The 17,944-nt window shown below is 48.8% G+C and overlaps 4 protein-coding genes across 11 annotated transcripts in view; 3 read left to right on the top strand and 1 right to left on the bottom strand.

Moving 5' to 3' along the window:
• Window positions 1-1,983, top strand: part of ankfn1a (ankyrin repeat and fibronectin type III domain containing 1a) — a 36,493-nt gene extending 34,510 nt beyond the window's left edge. For 7 of the 8 annotated variants that reach the window (XM_029527071.1, XM_029527070.1, XM_029527065.1 and 4 more), the window contains one exon: window positions 59-1,983. In XM_029527071.1, the coding sequence (XP_029382931.1) occupies window positions 59-860 (802 nt within the window). In that variant the 3' untranslated portion in view covers window positions 861-1,983. The remainder of the gene's footprint in view (window positions 1-58) is intronic. The other variant, XM_029527069.1, reaches the window with a different exon arrangement.
• A 5,763-nt stretch (window positions 1,984-7,746) lies between these two features.
• Window positions 7,747-10,850, top strand: nog3 (noggin 3). Its single transcript, XM_029527709.1, has one exon. It carries the CDS (start codon window positions 8,153-8,155, stop codon window positions 8,819-8,821), a length of 669 nt encoding a protein of 222 aa, XP_029383569.1. The 5' UTR covers window positions 7,747-8,152; the 3' UTR covers window positions 8,822-10,850.
• A 262-nt stretch (window positions 10,851-11,112) lies between these two features.
• On the bottom strand, window positions 11,113-15,112 carry LOC115059891 (chromobox protein homolog 2-like). Its single transcript, XM_029527637.1, has 5 exons — window positions 14,986-15,112; window positions 14,850-14,893; window positions 14,329-14,394; window positions 14,168-14,237; window positions 11,113-14,088 (listed from the first exon to the last, which is right to left on the bottom strand). The coding sequence occupies exons 1-5, from the start codon at window positions 15,049-15,051 to the stop codon at window positions 12,706-12,708; spliced, it is 1,629 nt and encodes a 542-aa protein (XP_029383497.1). The 5' UTR covers window positions 15,052-15,112; the 3' UTR covers window positions 11,113-12,705.
• A 422-nt stretch (window positions 15,113-15,534) lies between these two features.
• On the top strand, window positions 15,535-17,880 carry cox11 (cytochrome c oxidase assembly homolog 11 (yeast)). The gene is made up of 5 exons (XM_029527990.1): window positions 15,535-15,610; window positions 16,204-16,543; window positions 16,618-16,773; window positions 16,983-17,108; window positions 17,180-17,880. Exons 2-5 carry the CDS (start codon window positions 16,235-16,237, stop codon window positions 17,366-17,368), a joined length of 780 nt encoding a protein of 259 aa, XP_029383850.1. The 5' UTR covers window positions 15,535-15,610; window positions 16,204-16,234; the 3' UTR covers window positions 17,369-17,880.
• Window positions 17,881-17,944: the final 64 nt, after the last annotated feature.

Genomic DNA, 17,944 nt, shown 5'->3' with positions numbered 1-17,944 from the left:
TTATCTCTGTGTGATCTAACGGATCGTCTCTCTTTCTCTCTGCCCCCCCATCTGGAAGGTACAGCGTCTGTCCTCCCACTGTCTCCCCCCTCCCATCACTGTCAGTGGATCCTAAAGAGGCTCCTCTGTCCTCCCCCGTCCTCCCCCACTCTCCATCTTTGTCCAAAGACCTCCCTCTCTCTAACTCCATTTTACCTCGCTCACCCTCCCTCTCCAGGACCCTCCCCACCTCACCTTCTCTCCCCCTGTCCCTTAGATTCTCCAAAGACCTGCCTCTGTCCCTCCCCCTGTCCCCAGCTCTGTCTGACACCACCAAGACCCTGGAAGGTCTCTCCCTATCCCAGCGGGAGGACCTGGCTCCCCAGAGAGCCCCCCCAAACCCCCCTTCCAAACGTAAACTGCTGTCTCGGAGTCACAGGGGCCAGTACTTCAGTGGGCCCCAGCGTTGGCTGAGAGGCCACAGTGGGGAGACTCACACGGGGTCTTTATCTGAAGGCGTCTACACCAAGCAGGTGGACCCTGGCCTTCCCCCGCCCCAGGACCTGCCCTCGCCACAGGGCCCCACCTACGTTAGCCACGCCTCTTGTGTCCTGGAGAGCCGGAAGGGCCAACTCCGGGAGCCGCGGCCCCACGTCCGCAGGATCTTTGTGGAGCCGTGCAGGGAACTGGCAACAGGTCATGAGAGGAGGGGCTGGGAAGAGGGGCGGGGCGTGAGGGAGAAACTGGAGGCTGCAGGGGTGTCGGTGGTAGTGGCGCAGGCGGGGGAGGGGGGGGGGGCAGAAGGAGCAGATTCCCAGGAGGTAGACTCAGACGACCAAACCAACACCCAGGTGTCAGAGATACTGAGCAGCACTCTCTAGAGACAAGGGGTCAAAGGTTAACGAGCAAAACTTTATTTAAAAGACAGAAATGAACGTCAGTTCGGCGGTTCGGTTCAGTCCTCATCCTGTCTCCGGATGTGGTCTGCTGCCCCCACCCCAATGGCGTTCCCTCTTTAGATGAAGCTCCTCAATAGGCGTGGTCAAGGTGGCTGCCATACAGTGGTGGGCGGAGTTTCATCTAAAGTGGGTCAGTAAGGACACTTTTCAGATCTTCGCCATGTGACGCTTTGATTCCAGCTGAGTGAGGCAGCCCTCAGAAACTGGTCCGCCCAGGCCACCTGGAACAATCCCAAATCTGGTTAGTTCCTCTCAGGTTCTTGCTCTCCTGAGGAAGAACCTACAACAGAAACACATTAATTGCCTGGGATTTCAGAGGCAAAACCACTGAACAGGAAGTGAGAGGGGAAACTTCTCTCGTTTCAAATTAAAAGTCTGTAAAATGTCACTTTAAAGTAACCTCAGAAACAAAGGTCAAAGGTGAAAGCGTCAAACTAGGGTGTCACCACTACCCCGCCTGACCCCCCACCGTTTCTCTCAATAACGGATGATGATGATGATGATCTCTGTAAACTGAACTAAAGTTGCTGGTTCAACTCCACCAAGCCTCACACTTCATGGCATCGACTGTTACAAAGAAAACAATCAATGCACAGAAGGCTGTTCTGCTTCTCCAAGGCTTTTGCACATGAGGAAACCCCGTTCAGACCTTTGATCCTGGTTCAGTTCAAGTCCCTTAGACTCTGGATTTGATTGGTTGGATGATCAGTTGCTCTGCTTCCACAACAGCAGAGGAAGCTCCTCTACTTGAAGTGAATGTGCAGTTGAGTCTGAATTGATGTTGTTTGAGCTGCTCCCGTCTCAATGTGTCCACTCGTTGTGGTTTAGAAATGAAATATGAAGAAATCAATCTGTGGTCTTCGGTCACATGACCTGCCTCCATCACTCAGTCAAGGCTGACTCTTTTTGTATCTATTGAGCTGAAGGTGTGTTACAGTCAGAGCTGTGTGTTGTCGGCATGAAGTCGTTTCTAGATGTCATTTTTCTGGGGACTGAAGTTTTTTTGTCCAGTTTGTGCCTCCTCCTGGTTCAGCATGATGGTGTCAGGGGCCAGGGGTGGGATGGGGCAGCGCCGGGGGGGTCAGGATAGCACTTGCCTAAAAGCAGCCTGCTCTTTGCTCCTCGGACTGTCAGCCTGCTGTGTTTGTGTCGTGCTGTTGTGTTGACTGTTTGTTGTAACTTCCACTGTTACTGGTGGCGTTCTCTTTTTTCTACTTCCTGCTACCAAAAAGTGCAGCAGTGTGAATTGTACGATTAAGAGTCAGTGAGTGTGAACATGCACAGGTTCCTCATGTATATGCACGCTATTTTAAAAAGTGTGTTTTTAATGTTTGCACATAGCAATTATGGAATAAAAGCTAATGAAATATTTGATGCATCGGGGCATTAACTGTGGCAGCTTTTATCATGAACGACTGTAAAAAGGTTTTTACTGACGAAGACGCTGATGTAAGAAGCTTTAGACATGCAGCTTGATGTTGAGGAGAGGGTTAGCCTAGCTTAGCATAAAGACTGAAACACCTGCTGACTCCTCCCTCATCTACAGCTACATCTCACCAGCAGATGAGACCTGATTATTTCTGCCCTAAATACTTTTGTGATGAATATATACTGATTCATTTTCTCATATTTGGAGGAAATTGTCTTTTTATTTTCATCCAAATGAAAACAAGGAGAGGCTGAAATATTCCACTAGAACTTTTAAGCATCATTCAGAGTTATGGAAAGCAGCTATCCTGTTTCCCCTTGTTTCCAGTCTTTCTGCTAAGCTAGGCTAACTGCCTCCACACTGACATGATTTCAGGACTCTGAGTCAAACTCTTCTTCAGTGCCATTTCAAAACAAACTGTAAATGAAGGTTTATTTATTTTCATAGCTCAGCACTCAGCACAGGTCCAGAACTAGGACACTGAGTCCAGGTCTAGACCTGCTAGACCTGCTAATTACAGGTCAAAGTGACCAAGATGAGACCAGAAAGTCTCGGCCCAGATTCAACCTGAGCAGACCAGGACCAGGCCTACCAGTCTGATCAGACAGACGTGATGTCCTGGATGTTTACAGGTGATTTGACTCACTGGTCTCAGCTGCTGAGCTCCAAACCAGATCTCTCTGTGACACGCTGGTTTCTGACCAGTGGACCGAGGCCTCTGTCTTCATGTCAGTCCTCAGGAGCAGAATGAGGCTTTTATTTTGAAATGTTTATGTCCAGTGTGGTTCTTTCTGACTTTTCCAGCAGATGAACCTCCAACAACTCTTCAGTGTCCTGTTGTCATGTTTTCTTCTGTCTGTTCGATTCTCATTTATCCTGAATGACATCACGGATTCAAAACGTGACTTTATTTATTTGCTGCAAAAAGACAATTAGATTTTTTTATGGACTGTTAACAAGACGCCTCCAGTGTTTTCATGTGTTTTACGACCTGGATGTATTTTAACAGCTGAAATAAATGTCTAATGTGGATGTTGTAAACACAAAGCTGTGAGTTTGTCTTTTACCAGAAGCTGCTGTCAGCTGGAGGATGAAGATAAAGCCACAGTGTGTCCGCCACTTGCTTTTCATCACCGCCTCTTCATTCGCTGTATCTGAGGCATTCTGGGTATGTGAGTCAAGTTCTGCCAACCAGGAGTAACGCTACACCACTGTCAGACCTCAGAGAGCCGGAGGGAACATGGTGAGTTACAGATTCTACTGAACAGCCGTCTGAAAGTAGACCTAAGGCCTGACTTCGAGATTAATACACTGAAAGGGTCAACTCCTTTCTTTTTCCAGTCAACCAATTGGTGACATCATGGTAGAATGATGCTGAATCTGTGATAGTTGGAGATGACATCATCATTGTGTGTTTACACTCAGTAACTAAATTAGTTGAGTCACTGAGGTGAAAAGTGATGGAGGTTTGAGTCCCCCCCCCCCCCCACCGGAGTTTCTGCCTGCTGGTCTGATGTCCTGTGACCTGATCTGGTCTCTGCTGAGCTCAGACTGGAGGTGTTGGAGGAATCTGCGGCTCCTGCGCGGCAGGCCGGGCCACGGCGGTCAGAGGACGCCATGTGGGCGGGTGTGAACCAACTGGAATCTCACACCACGGCTGGCAGGGAGTTTTCCCGCTGGAGAGCTCGCAGCATTTCAGAGCGGCGGTCCAAGCCACAGGATCGCTGCTCCCCGGCCTCGCTCAAGGACTTGGCTTCACACACAACAAGCCTGTCAGTAAGAACCTTGTTGGCTCTGGAAACCCAGATCCATTCAGTCCAGTCTGGGACCTGAAACCCGAGAGTCCAGAAGATTCTGATGTGTCTCAGCAGTAAAATTGTTCTTAGTGTTGATCTGCTTCTGTAAACCAGACTGAGAGACTGCAGCCATGAATCTGCTGTCAGGGCCGGACTAGCAGGACCTGAGGGGGGGGTAAACACAATAACAGATGTTTTATCCTGAAATAATTGATGATGTGATTCACTGTCTCCTCCTCCATCAGCTGCTCTCTGATGGTTCTTCCTGTTTCCTCCTTAAACAGAATCAGCTGATCTGTCCAATTTGAAACTGACTTCAGTGATAAAATGATGAACCAAGTTAGTTCAGATCTGATCAGTTCAGGGTCACATCGGACCATCGGACGCTCCAATTGGCTCCGCTGCGTTCCCTCCTAAATAAGGAGAGATGTTGAACTTTGTCTGAGCTAACGGCTAATGTTGCTAATGAAGAAGAGTCCAGCTGAACTTCAGATTAGCTTTTCTGGTTTTTCTTCAGTAAACAGACAGCTCTGAAAGAGAAACACTACCTCTGTCCTCCGATCCCTGGACAACAGCCCAGTTGCATCATGGTTAGTGTGTCCTGTTGTGGACCTGCAGTCCAGGGCAGGTGGACTTTGGATTCTTCTGATCTGGAGGATTTTTAATGGATGAATTGAATCTTTTTGGTTTTGAGACAGAGAGACATCAGGATGTCCCTGAGGACAAGGACATTCAGTCATCCAGCTGTTTTCAAACGGTGGCTGTTCTGTTGTTGTTCAGATTGGGGGGGCAGAAATTCAAGCCAGATGAGGCAGTTTGACCCGTCTCTGCCACCTTGAAGTCTTCTTACACAAATGGAGCGTCCAAATTGCCCCAGTTGTCTCTCCATCAGAGTTTGTGGGTGAATTACGTACAAACAACAGCAGCTTTTTATTTTGTCCTTGTTATCAGACGGGTCACGAACGAAGCCGCCACACCGCCCTTCATCCTGGGAGGCCCGTTCTGATTCACTATTAAGATTAAACACAGGAGCTGGAGGAGTCGGCTGCATCGGCCCGTGACGCTGCTGCTCTACTAAATCAAAGGAAACTGTGATTCACACCATGTGGACCTGAAAGACCAGAACCAGAACCAGGCTACTGATAAGAGATGTATTGTTTTTACCCTGGGAGGGGGAGCAACAAACTGACAACGCGACAACACAACAGTGACCGAGGAGACTGCCAGTGTTCTTATTTCAATTAGTAAATCAGGTGAGAGTTAGGGACATTTTCCCACAGACTTCAAGGCAGTCTGGCCTCTTATAAAATAATTATTATAGTGGTTCGTTCGTTGTCTCTTTATATTGTGGGCCAGGACTCTGGACAGACTGACTGGCTTTCCTGGAACCTTTAAATCCTGCAGGCCTCCAACTCCACCTCACCACGACCCTGCATGCCTCAAAAGTTCCCAAAGAGACAGGAAGTCTTATCTGGGCATCTCCTCTGCGGCGTGACTTCCTGTCACAGAGATATGACAGTCTGGAGGCGCCGTCACACACTGTCACACCAGCCAGAAAATTACCCCCATGCTGCCGGGGGGGGGGCAGAATGGGGGGCAGGAGGGACCCCTGTACAGAAGAACATGTTTGTGTCCGTCTGTGATAAAGCAGCAGACCTAGACCTGAACCGGTCTCTGGGCTGGTCCAGGATCTTCCCAGACCAGGGATTGATGTCATGCTGGATGACTAAAGCTCCAACAACTCACACTGTGTCGTCATGGAAACAACATCCTGTGGGTGAAGATCTCATGGAGGTCCATCTCCTGATCCAGGAGAGTCCAGAACGTCCAGACCAGACTACAGGTGTCATTAATATAACCTCCGCCCGCAATGTCTCCCTGAGAGGCCCACCATCACCAGACAGGAGGATCCGGACTCTGCAGGGTTACAGGTCCAGGTGGACACATTAACCCTCAGCAGAGGGATTCCCAACAGGAACCAGCTCCACACATTCAGGGCCTGTTTGTGCTGGACTCAGCGGGTCCAGACCAGCACAGTCGGCTCTTTATCTGCATTTTCTGCACTCGAGTCGGAGACGAGTTGTTTTTTTATCTGCCTCATAATTTAGCCTTTACAACATGAGCAAACATTCCTGAGGGCTTTGGCGTCCGGCTGCAGGAGCTGCCGCTCCGTCACTCATCCACCGTTCTGCTCTCTGATTGGCTGCTGAGCCGAAGAGACAAACCATCTAAAACGCACAAAAAACAAACTCGTTTATTTCATCAGTCTGTTAAAGTCCAGCTGATCAACACAGAGAAACACAAACAACTCACAGACAGGGTGATGGGCAGAACTACACAACGACACACAGACTGATGGACAGAACAACACATCTACACACAGACTGATGGACAGAACAACACAACAACGCACAGACACACACTGATGGACAGAACAACACAACGACACACAGACATACAGTGATGGACAGAACAACACAATGACACACAGACACACTGATGGACAGAACAACACAACGACACACAGACACACACTGATGGACACAACAACACAACGACACACAGACACACAGTGATGGACAGAACAACACAATGACACACAGACACACAGTGATGGACAGAACAACACAACGACACACAGACAGACTGATGGACAGAACAACACAACAACGCACAGACACACACTGATGGACAGAACAACACAACGACACACAGACATACAGTGATGGACAGAACAACACAATGACACACAGACACACTGATGGACAGAACAACACAACGACACACAGACACACACTGATGGACACAACAACACAACGACACACAGACACACAGTGATGGACAGAACAACACAATGACACACAGACACACAGTGATGGACAGAACAACACAACGACACACAGACAGACTGATGGACAGAACAACACAATGACACACAAACAGAGTGATGGACAGAACAACACAACAACACACAGACAGACTGATGGACAGAACAACACAACGACACACAGACACACAGTGATGGACAGAACAACACAACGACACACAGACTGATGGACAGAACAACACAACACAGTGGCTTTGATATGGGTCAGTTCTCATATTCAATAATTCATTATTTTATGTGATGGACAGTTTATTTCCTAAAAGTTTAAAACAGCAAGAGAGTGTGTGTGTGTGTGTGTGTGTGTGTGAGAGTGAGAGAGAGAGAGAGAGAGAGAGAGTGTGTGTGTGTGTGTGTGCGTGTGCGAGAGAGAATGTGTGTGTGTGAGAGAGTGTGTGTGTGTGTGTGTGTGTGTGTGAAAGAGAGAGAGAGAGAGAGAGTGTGTGTGTGTGTGTGTGTGAGTGAGAGAGAGAGAGAGAGTGTGTGTGTGTGTGTGTGTGAGAGTGAGAGAGAGAGAGAGAGAGAGTGTGTGTGTGTGTGTGTGTGTGTGTGTGTGTGTGTGTGTGTGTGTGTGAGTGAGAGAGAGAGAGAGTGTGTGTGTGTGTGTGTGTGCGCGTGTGCGAGAGAGAATGTGTGTGTGTGTGTGTGTGAAAGAGAGAGAGAGAGAGAGAGTGTGTGTGTGTGAGTGAGAGAGAGAGAGAGAGTGTGTGTGTGTGTGTGTGTGTGTGTGTGGGAGGGAGCCGGATTACATCACCGGCCTGTTGGATATTTGGGTCCGGTCAGCGGTCCTTCAGTTCGGCTGCAGGACTCAGAGGCGGCCGGAGCCGGAGCTCCAACATGCGGACTGAGAGCAGCGACCTGCAGGGCGCTGATCCGGTTCACCGGGACCTGCTGATCCGGTTCGCCGGGACCTGCTGACCGGGGAGGGTTGGGCTGGTTCTCCTCTCTCTCTCTCTCTCTCTCTCTCTCTCTGAAGCCTCAGAGTTTCTGAGAAGTTCTGGACTCGGTCTGTCCCGGACCCATTCAGAGCGTCGGGGGGACCCGGGTCCGGTCCGGTCCGGTCCGGTCCCTGTGGAGGACTGACTGTGACTCGCGGGCACGGGAGATGGATCAGTGGTGTGTGTTGGCCGTGCTCGTGCTCGTGCTCGGTGTGGGCCTCCGGATAGAGAAGTGCGCGTGCCAGCACTACTTTCTCCTCCGCCCGATCCCGAGCGACAGTCTGCCGGTGGTGGACCTGAAGGAGGACCCGGACCCGGTGCTGGACCCGAAGGAGAAGGACCTGAACGAGACGGAGCTCAGGAGCGTCCTGGGCGGCCACTTCGACCCGGTCTTCATGTCCGTGTCCCCCCCGGAGGACAAATACTCGGGGAACGAGGACCCGACGGAGGCCGAGATGCGGCTCAGACTGTCCGGGCCGATGCCCAAAGAGATCCGGGCCATGGACTTCGAGGTCCCGCACGGGAAGAAGCAGAAACCGAGCAGGAAGCTCCGCAGGCGGCTGCAGCTGTGGCTGTGGTCCTTCGCCTCCTGCCCGGTCCTCCAGGCCTGGACCGACCTGGGCAGCCGGTTCTGGCCCCGCTACGTGAAGGTGGGCAGCTGCTCCAGTAAGCGGTCCTGCTCGGTCCCGGACGGGATGGTCTGCAGACCGGCCAAGTCCACCCACTTCACCGTGCTCCGCTGGCGCTGCCTGCAGCGGAGGGGCGGCCTGAAGTGCTCCTGGATCCCGGTCCAGTACCCGGTGATCTCCGAGTGTAAATGCTCCTGTCCCACCTGAGACCGGCTCAGTCCGGCTCAGGTCTGTAAATGTGATGTACATGTGTTTGTTCTAACGGGTCAGTTTAAAGTGTTTATATTTATGGAGATTCGGAACCCGAATCTTCTTAAGATGCTGTAAAATAAAAAGGGACATTTGGTCTGAAAGCCGCACCAACTCGAACCGTGTTACTTTGTTTTATTCACCAGTCTGACGTCACAAGCTGTACGTGATGTCAGCGGGAACAGGAAGTAAAAAGCAGACTAAAATCTAAGACTTAAAATCCGACCTGGTGATCGGTGATGTTTTGGTTTTAATCAGATTATTTTGTCGTGTGTTGGTAAATATTGATCAGTGACAAAACTTTTAGTTTCTTCACTCAACAATTTTATAATGAAAAAAAAGTTCTGCTCTGAGTTCAGTTTAAATGAATCTGTTTGACTTTTCGCTGCACTATAATACCCACAAGGCTCAGCTGCTGTTGCTATAGAAACAAAGCTGGTGAATTCACCAGAATCAGTGTGTTGGTGGACTCTGTCCCTGTGAGACGATGTTCTGGTCCTTGTTGTGGTCGTTGTATAACGTTTCCATCAGATGTTTTTCAGGTGGACCAGAAGAAACAGGTCCAGGTCCGGACCTGGTGTGGATCAGGATCTAACTGAGGAGACTTGGACCTGATGCTGTTCACCTGCTGCTCAAGTTATCACAGCACTGAAGCATCATGGGAGACGGCATCCCAGTCTGAAGCTGAATGTGTTAGCATGGAGGTTAAACATCTGACTTTTTTGGGTCAGCTGTTCAGGAGGGTGGGTTGTGTGTCCTCGGGGCGTCAAAACACTGTTGATGTGAGTTTCTGTGAGTCTGAAGGTTCAAAGGTCCACGAGGTCTTTGATTATAAATCAGGTTGTTTGGCGGAGGGCATTCTGGGATATCTGAGCTGGTCTGACAGGTGGAGAAGGGGGCGGAGTCGGATGTTTTCGGATGTTTTCACCTCCGTGTGAAGAGACAGACAGTTTCTGCCAACGCATACAGACAGGTCAGTGAGACGCCAACACACACAGAATCCAGGTCTCCCATCAGAGTCCACTGACTGAGACCGGGAGCAGCTTTGACGTGAAGTCAGGCTGAAAAATGTTTAGTGACAAAATCAGCCCAAGTTGAAGATTAATTGAATATTCAGGAGGAAACAGGAAACTACAAAACAAAATAAAAATAACAAACCGTTTCTAGTGCACAAAAACAACACAACAAAACTGTGTGTGTCTGATTAAGAATATTCAGATATTTGGGACGTGTTGACAGTCTGCGACTCCTCCAGACAGACACACACAGGCTGCCATCACTGTGTGTTTCTTTGTGTGATTTAAAGTTGCTCTGATCTTTTGGTTCGTCTGAAACAGGTCAGAGGAAGTGTCAGGATTCATCCTCTGAGGAGCATGAACACCTGTGTGTGTGTGTGTGTTTGTCTGTCTCATATGAGCAGCAACACATTCAGTTTAGTGTAGAGTCTAAAGGCCTCGAGGGGGAACTGAGCTTGTGTGTCTATGTTTGTATGTTGTGTGTCTGTGTGTAGGGGTTACACTGCCCTGCCTGTTCATACATACCTGGAGCTGTGAGGCCTCTCTGTCGTTTCTGTTTACTCAAAACTTATTTTGGGAAAATTCCACCTCGACTCAACTCTGGCTATAAATCACTGAATCTGCAGCTCTGTGGGACGATAACTTCTGTCAGTCACACACACACTGTCCTGTGAGTGTGTCATCAGTTGTGTTGTTTGTGTCAGTTCTTTTTCTTCACCTTTCAGATAAAAATAGTTATGTTTGTGTCACAGCTGCAGTTACTGACGATGCCATAAACGTCCTGTTTTAAACATTAATTCACTGAGAAGTGACACTGAAGAGCTTTAAATCTTCATTCTAATGACCACCACAAAGGAAAATACTGTATTGAAGTCTATGGGAAAATGTCCCTTCTCTGCTTGGTGTCATCTTGTTGAGTTCTCTGTCTTGAATCGTGTTTTTCTGATAAATATAAAATCTTCTTCTTGCTTCTTGAAGTCTTTGGTCTCATGTAGGATTAAAAATAAGTAGGTTTGATGGATTGTTGAAAATGCTGACCAGAAAAACAAAAACCCAAACGCATTGTGACTCCGCATGAACAAACCAGACTGTGAGACTTGATGGAGTTCTGTCTGTGGAACGGGGTCCAGACAGATCCCTGAAAATGTACTGCAGCTAATGCTAATGTTAGCTACACTTAGCAATAACACTTAGACGTGGCTCCTTTAACATTAGAGTTCATTAAGTTTAATTTATTAATTGGCTTTTTAAAATTTCCTGCTTTTTAAAATTCAAAACAAATCAAAGTGTATAAATAAACAATGAATAGTTTCTGATAATCTCTGACCAGGAATAAATAAAGATTAAATAAGTTTTTCAAAAAGTTTAAATCAAACAGTTGAACAGTTGGAGTCACCAGGTGGTGCTTTCACTGTCCACCAGCGCCACCTGTTGGTGTAGGCCATGTGACTCCACACAGGAACATTTATAATCCTTTAGCTTCTTATGGTTTATTTCAAATACCTTGAAAATGGCAGAGGCACACAGGCTACAATATCTGCAGCTAGTTAGCCAACATGAGCACCAGATAGATCAGATATCACATGAAAAAACATATTTACAAATATAAATTAACACATATTTCAACACTGAGACGGCAAACGTATTAAAATTGTATAAAACTGGTGAAATGTGATGATGGAATGAGATAATGAGTTTACAATGATAATGTGTGTGGTGCAAGAAATACTGTCAATAACTAACAACAAAGGAAAAAAAAAAAATAGGATTCACATTCCTAAAACTTTGGTCTGAGAACTGAAAGACGAAAACAGAAACCCTGAATGGGATTCGTTTGTTTATGAAAGTCCATCAGACGTCACTTCTTTTTTTCTTTTTGTCAGAATATTTTTGAAACATGCTGCTGATTAAAAGTCACATATTTAGTTTGATACGGTCCAACGAGCACAAACGTCCGACTCAAACCGGTCGTCACCAGCAGCTGAACGGCGGCAGTAGGGGATGATGGGAGTCCTGAGGCACTGGAGAGATGGCGTTTAACCCCGTTTTCACCTGAGAGCGGCAGCTGATGGTGGAGATCGTCTTCAGGAGTCACCGTGTGAGGAAATCGTCTGTGACCACACACAACTTTTTCTTGGCTTTACTGAGCTCAGGGTCTGCAGCTGAAAGCTCTGACCTGTCAAATCCACTCTGGACCAAACTCCATTCAAAAAAAGTCACAATTTAAGGTCGCCCACGACTCAACAACAGCCCAGACAATCAGACGCTCAGCTCAAAGAGGGGAATTGTGGGTTTTGGATTTTAAGGCTCTTTCTGACTTTTCTGTTGTTTCTTTGGATGAAACAAGAAGTTTCCCGTTAGTTGGAACATCTTATTTCTGTCAGTTATACTTTGAGTGAAGCTGAAAAGGTAGAAAACTGGGGCCGACGCTCGCTAATTATTTTAATGCTCTATTTTCTACTCATCATTTTCACCTTAAAATTGTGAAACTGGAAACAGATTCTTTAACATTTTAACTTAAAAAATAACTTAAACTTTCTGTCATTCTAATACTCAACTATTTGTTTCATCTTTAGAGAAAACAACTCAAATCAGATGACTTTAGTCCTGGACTGGTTCCTGATCCTGTTCTACTCAGGGCTCTGTAGGTCTGAGCCTCCTGGTGTTTCCTGTTCAGGTGAGTTCTGTTCTTTCAGACTCAGACTGCGTTCAGGAGTAAACGGGGTCCAAACATCAGAGTTCCTGGAGATTTCATCTTCACTGTGAAATCACGTGGCGGTGGCAGCTGTAGGGTGTTGTGAGGTTGAGCTGTGTCACTGACGCCCCTCAGTGGTTCCGTGAATTGAAGAATCCCACGCTGGTCGGAGACTCCTTCACCGTCACTGTGATGAAGTTGGCGGTGACGTCAGTCACAAAGACGTGCTCCATAAGGTTGCGGGTCGGCCGCCAGTCCGTTTCTGTGTCCGACTCGGTGGCGTCGTTGCCGAGGCTGGGCCGGCTGTTGCTGGGATAGAGCAAGGCGCCATGCTCGGATTCGCTGCTGCTGGTTTCATCTGAGTCTCCGGTGCTGAATTCATTCAGGCTCCGGTTCTGAGAGATCAGCACATGTTTCCTGTCCTCCTGCCTCCCACCGCCGTTCCCCCGGCCGGAGCTTGCTCCTGTCAGCAGTTCCTTCCCTCTGCCCTGCTCTGCAGCCCCGCCTGCAGCCAGACCCGGGCGCTGCCCTCCGGTTTTGATACTCGTCACGCCTCCTTTTATGACGATACTGCTGCCACTCCGTGAGCTTGACCTGGACGCTGTGGCCACTGCGCTGCCTGTGTTGCCTCCATGAAGACCGCTCCCGGCCGACGGCTTGCTGACGCTCTGCAGGTTGAGGGCTCGGAGGCTCAGCGCCTGGTTAACTCGGTCTCGAGGCGAGGGTGAGGACAAAGACGGTTTGGAAAGGCCAAAGTTCTGCTGCTTGTGCTGAACCGACCCGCTCTGGCCTCCCACGCTCTCCTGCCTCCGCTGGCCCAGCTGGGAGCGCTGGGCTGCCGCCTGGCTGCCCCCAACGCCGCCATGCAGACCCAACGACCCTGAACCGCCGCTTTGTTTCAGAGGCGACACTCTGAAGGCATCTCTGCTGCCTGATTCTGACATGGAGCGCTTCAGGTCGGACACAGAGTTCTTACTTTGTGCTGCAGGACTGACCTTGTTGTGAGAGGAGCCGGAGGAGGGCATGGATGAGGACAGGGAGCGGCTGGTCCAGATGCAGCTGAGGGATCCGGATTTGGTGGCCACTGCCTGTGAGAAGGAGGAGGTCTGCGAGGCGGAGCCAGCCTCGTCTCTGGAGGTCCTGCTCAACCCGGTGTAGGTGAAGCTGGCGGGCTGCAGAGGCTTCTTGACTCCGGACCGAGGCTCGTCTCTGGGTGGCCTGTGCGCCTGATGGTGGCGTACAGGAAGAGGAGGGGTGGGGGGGGTTGGAGGTCGGCTCTTCACCTGTCGTAAAGCTCTCAGGTCGGGGTGCAGCGGCTTCCTCCCACGCTTCTTCTTTCGAGGGCGGTTGGGTTTGGCCAGCATGATCTGGGGCCTCTTCTGGGGGATGGGGTGGACACGCTTCACTTTCTTTGAGTGGTCTTCGTCATCTGAGGAAGAAGAGGCCGACGACAGGAGGCCCGAGGAGGAGGAGGATGAAGAGCGGCTGTCTTTGGTGGTGGTCGGCACCGGCGGCTGAAAAGAGACAGAACATGAATGAAAGAGAGGAAGCAGGATCTGGGACTTGGATCCGGATCACAGCTCAGGTCATCACCAGAATCTTCCGTGGTCGGCCCCGCGGCCTCTTCCCCTTCTTCTGGAACAGAAGCTCCCGCTCTTGTTCTCTGGAACAAAAGGAACAGGAAGTGTTCAAACACAGACGTGCACGTTTCAACATGAAGAAGATACCATCCAAAGACAGACATACACACAGACCTTTTGTGAAACGCTGCCAATAGTCTCGGGTCCAGAATATTTTCTTCCGGCTCCCAGCTATTGTGTCTGAAAGGAAGACAATAAAATAGTTTGTTTGGGTTTGTGATGAACTGCTGATGAATCAGAATCAGATAAAGTTTCTGGTGGGTGGTGTAATGGGACCAGACAGATCAGGATGATCGATGTGAGGATAAACCTAAATGCTCTCAGTGTGCTGGGGCATTTTACATATTAAATTATTTAAAGGAAGAGAGTTCGATATCTGCTCTTTTGTTTGATTCTTCACTGAAATCTTCCGTTTTTAAACAGACTCATGTGAACCCCCGGTCCCCGGTCCCCTGGGCCCCCAGGTCCCGGTGACCCGGTTCTAGCATCAGTGTCTCGGTGTATCAGAGAGCAGAAAGCCGAACATCGAGCCGAGCAGCGGGGGCTGTTGGCCGGTGTCTCCCCCCGGAGAACCGGGCCATTGTCTGCCGCCGCTCCGCTCCTCCGTGTCGGTTAGCAGCTAGCTAGCCACTCACTTGGACGACCAGCCCCTCCACTTCACCAGATACTCGAACTTCCCCTGCGGACAGACACACACAGCCGGTCAGAGCTTCGGCCTCCGCCGCCCCGGCAGCCCGAGCCCCGCCGCTCCTCTGGCCGCCCTCCGCTTACCTTCCTCGGCCGCTTGCTGAGGATACATTCCGCATCGAATACCTGTCCGACGGTGACCCCCTCCATGACTGCAGCCCTCCGACCGACCGCCGAGCGCGTCTGACCCCGCACGGCCGCCGTACGAGCCTCCGACTCACACACAGCCGGAGACACAATAAGAACACACAATACCGGCACCACACAGGGGACACTGCACACAACAAATCAGTGTTTCATATTTAATCTGTTATAATGAAGACTCACCACACAAAGACACACAAAATACAGAGGGAAAAAATATATTTCAATGACTGTAAACAAACAGACCAACAAAAATATAACAACTGAAAATCAAACACAATGAAACTCAAAATGATTAAAAAGACAAAGAAAATACACAGAGATGTCAGTGTGAACCAGTGACAGTTTAAACCTATTCTATCATATTATGTGTTAAATCTCTGACAGAGTAGATGATGAATAAAGTGACTGAAACTGTCGGTTGTGTTTCTGAACACTGTTGGTTCCTGTCCGGAACCTTTCTTCTGGTCCCGGTTTCCGGGGAGCTGATAGTGTCCCACCGCAGTGACGTGTTTCCGTGCTGCCTGTTTGGTAAAGTGTCGCTGTGAAAGTCAGCTGATTTCAGGTATCACCGTTTTTATGTCATTATTTGATGAAGTTTCTTATTTATGTCCATGTTCTCTGTTTATTTCCGTTTTCCAGATTTTAATTTTTTTTTTTTGTTTGTTTTTTTTCGGATCAACGAAGCTAAACTGAAACCCTGAGCTCGGAATCTCCGTTAAAAACTGGACATTAAGAATTTGCTGTGTTTTATAAAATTAACATTCATGTTTCAGCATAACGTGAGATAGGTTAAATAACAACAGGGTGTTTAAATTGTGTGTCTGATTGTCTGACTGGATGTTTCCTGCTCAGACAAATGTTGTCACAGAGACATGAGGACATGATGGACAATAAGACCAAATACTGAAACAGAACAGCCATCAACAACATCTTCAGTTTAGTTTATTGGTTTGGTGCTATGAGAATATTTCCTGGTCCTCAAATCTCTAGCATGTTTAGTTTGTCTGATAATATGAATGGAATTATAATTAGTTGTATTCTGATTTATTGGAAAAAAATTGAATTGAAAGATGTCTTTTAATTCACATCTGCAAGTTTTATGATTATTTTGTGTTAATTTGTGTCCATTCAGAGCTGATTGTGTGTGTCCTTCAGCTTCAGGTGTGGACCGACTGCAGTGTTGGACATGCTGCTGTCTCTCCTGCATCCGTCCCTCTCCCATAATCACGCCGCAACGCTGTTGACGCGGTGTGTCCGGGCGTTACATCACAACGCTGGCAGGACGCTGTACTCTCAGACTGAACACTTCCTGCAGAGGAAGCTTCCTCTGCGATTTCAGAGCCGAGGCATGAAGAGCCGCAGCAGGAAGTCCAAAGGCCAAGAGGAGGACTGGAAGACCAGGAACAAGACGGCGCTGACCTACATCGCCGCAGCTGGAGTGGGAATGATCGGCCTGTCATACGCTGCAGTGCCGCTCTACAGACTGTACTGTCAGGTGAGGAGAGGAAATGCCAAACGCCCTGATCCTGAGCCAAGGTTTTCCCCTGTGTGACCGTATTTGTTTGTCAGGCGTCAGGGCTCGGCGGCACAGCAGTAGCTGGCCACGACATGGACCAGGTGGAGACGATGAAGCCGGTGAAGGAACGAGTCCTGAAGATCACGTTCAATGCTGACACACATGCCAGCATGCAGTGGAACTTCAGACCACAGCAGACTGAGATCTTTGTAAGATCAGCTCCCCCTCAGTCCTCAAAAACTCACGTTGGACTCAAACACGTTTGTAACATGATGGACACGACTCAGAAATAATTTGTTTACAATAACGCTCTACTGACCTGCTGATATTTAGAAGCATCTACACTTCCTGTGAGGCTGAGCAGAGACCCCGTCAGTTTGTCAGGTGTTTTTAAAGGATTCATGTTTTTGTTGTGCAGGTGGTTCCTGGTGAGACGGCGTTGGCGTTCTACAGAGCCAAAAACCCCACAGACAAAGCCATCATCGGCATCTCTACCTACAACGTGGTGCCCTTCGAGGCGGGTCAGTACTTCAACAAGATCCAGGTAGGTCCCTGTCAGACACAGAAACAAACTGTTCCTCTTCTGGTCATAACTTCACCTGTCTCCTGCTGCAGTGTTTCTGCTTTGAGGAGCAGCGTCTGAATCCCCACGAGGAAGTGGACATGCCCGTCTTCTTCTACATCGACCCAGAGTTTGATGAGGACCCCAGGATGGCCCGGGTCAACACCATCACACTGTCCTACACTTTCTTTGAGGCCAAGGAGGGTCAGACACTCCCTCTGCCCGGATACAGCTACCACTGAGCCAATGGGAGGAGCAGTACTGGACCAGGGACCTGGTTTTGGTTCAGATCTCAGTCTGATTAAAGAACAAATTATCCAGACTGTGAAAAGGGAGTTTTTGCAGCAGAGGAAACATGACCAGCTTCTGATCCAACATGAGGTCTCTGTTTAAACAACCAGGAAGCCCACGATGCAGCTTCTCTCGTGGGGGATCTTTCTAGAAAATCAGGAAAACTCACAAAAGAATAAACATCAAACCTCAAAATGTATGTTTGTATAAAAGAAGGACAGAGGAGAGGAGACAAGAGCAGGTTCTTTAGGTCTACGCTTTTTTCCTTCATGTGTTGAGAAGCTGACGAAGAAAACGTCTGAACTGAAACACACTGAGACCTGAAGCACCAAAGTGCTGAGACTGTGTGTGTGTGTGTGTGTGTTCTGCTGATTATTAAACTGATGTGACTGAAGATCAATAAATCCAACACTGAATTAAAGCTGGATGCACAACAGGGAGAAACCTGAATAAGAAGATCCAAATCCAAACACTGTCAGATGGAGGTTGTTGTGTTTGTGTCCTTCAGTATATTTAATTTCATCGCC

This window comes from Echeneis naucrates, chromosome 19, assembly GCF_900963305.1.
Source record: "Echeneis naucrates chromosome 19, fEcheNa1.1, whole genome shotgun sequence".
Taxonomy (NCBI): domain Eukaryota; kingdom Metazoa; phylum Chordata; class Actinopteri; order Carangiformes; family Echeneidae; genus Echeneis; species Echeneis naucrates.
The sequence above is the reverse complement of the archived record's forward strand: the minus strand, read 5'-3'. Positions and strand labels throughout refer to the sequence as shown.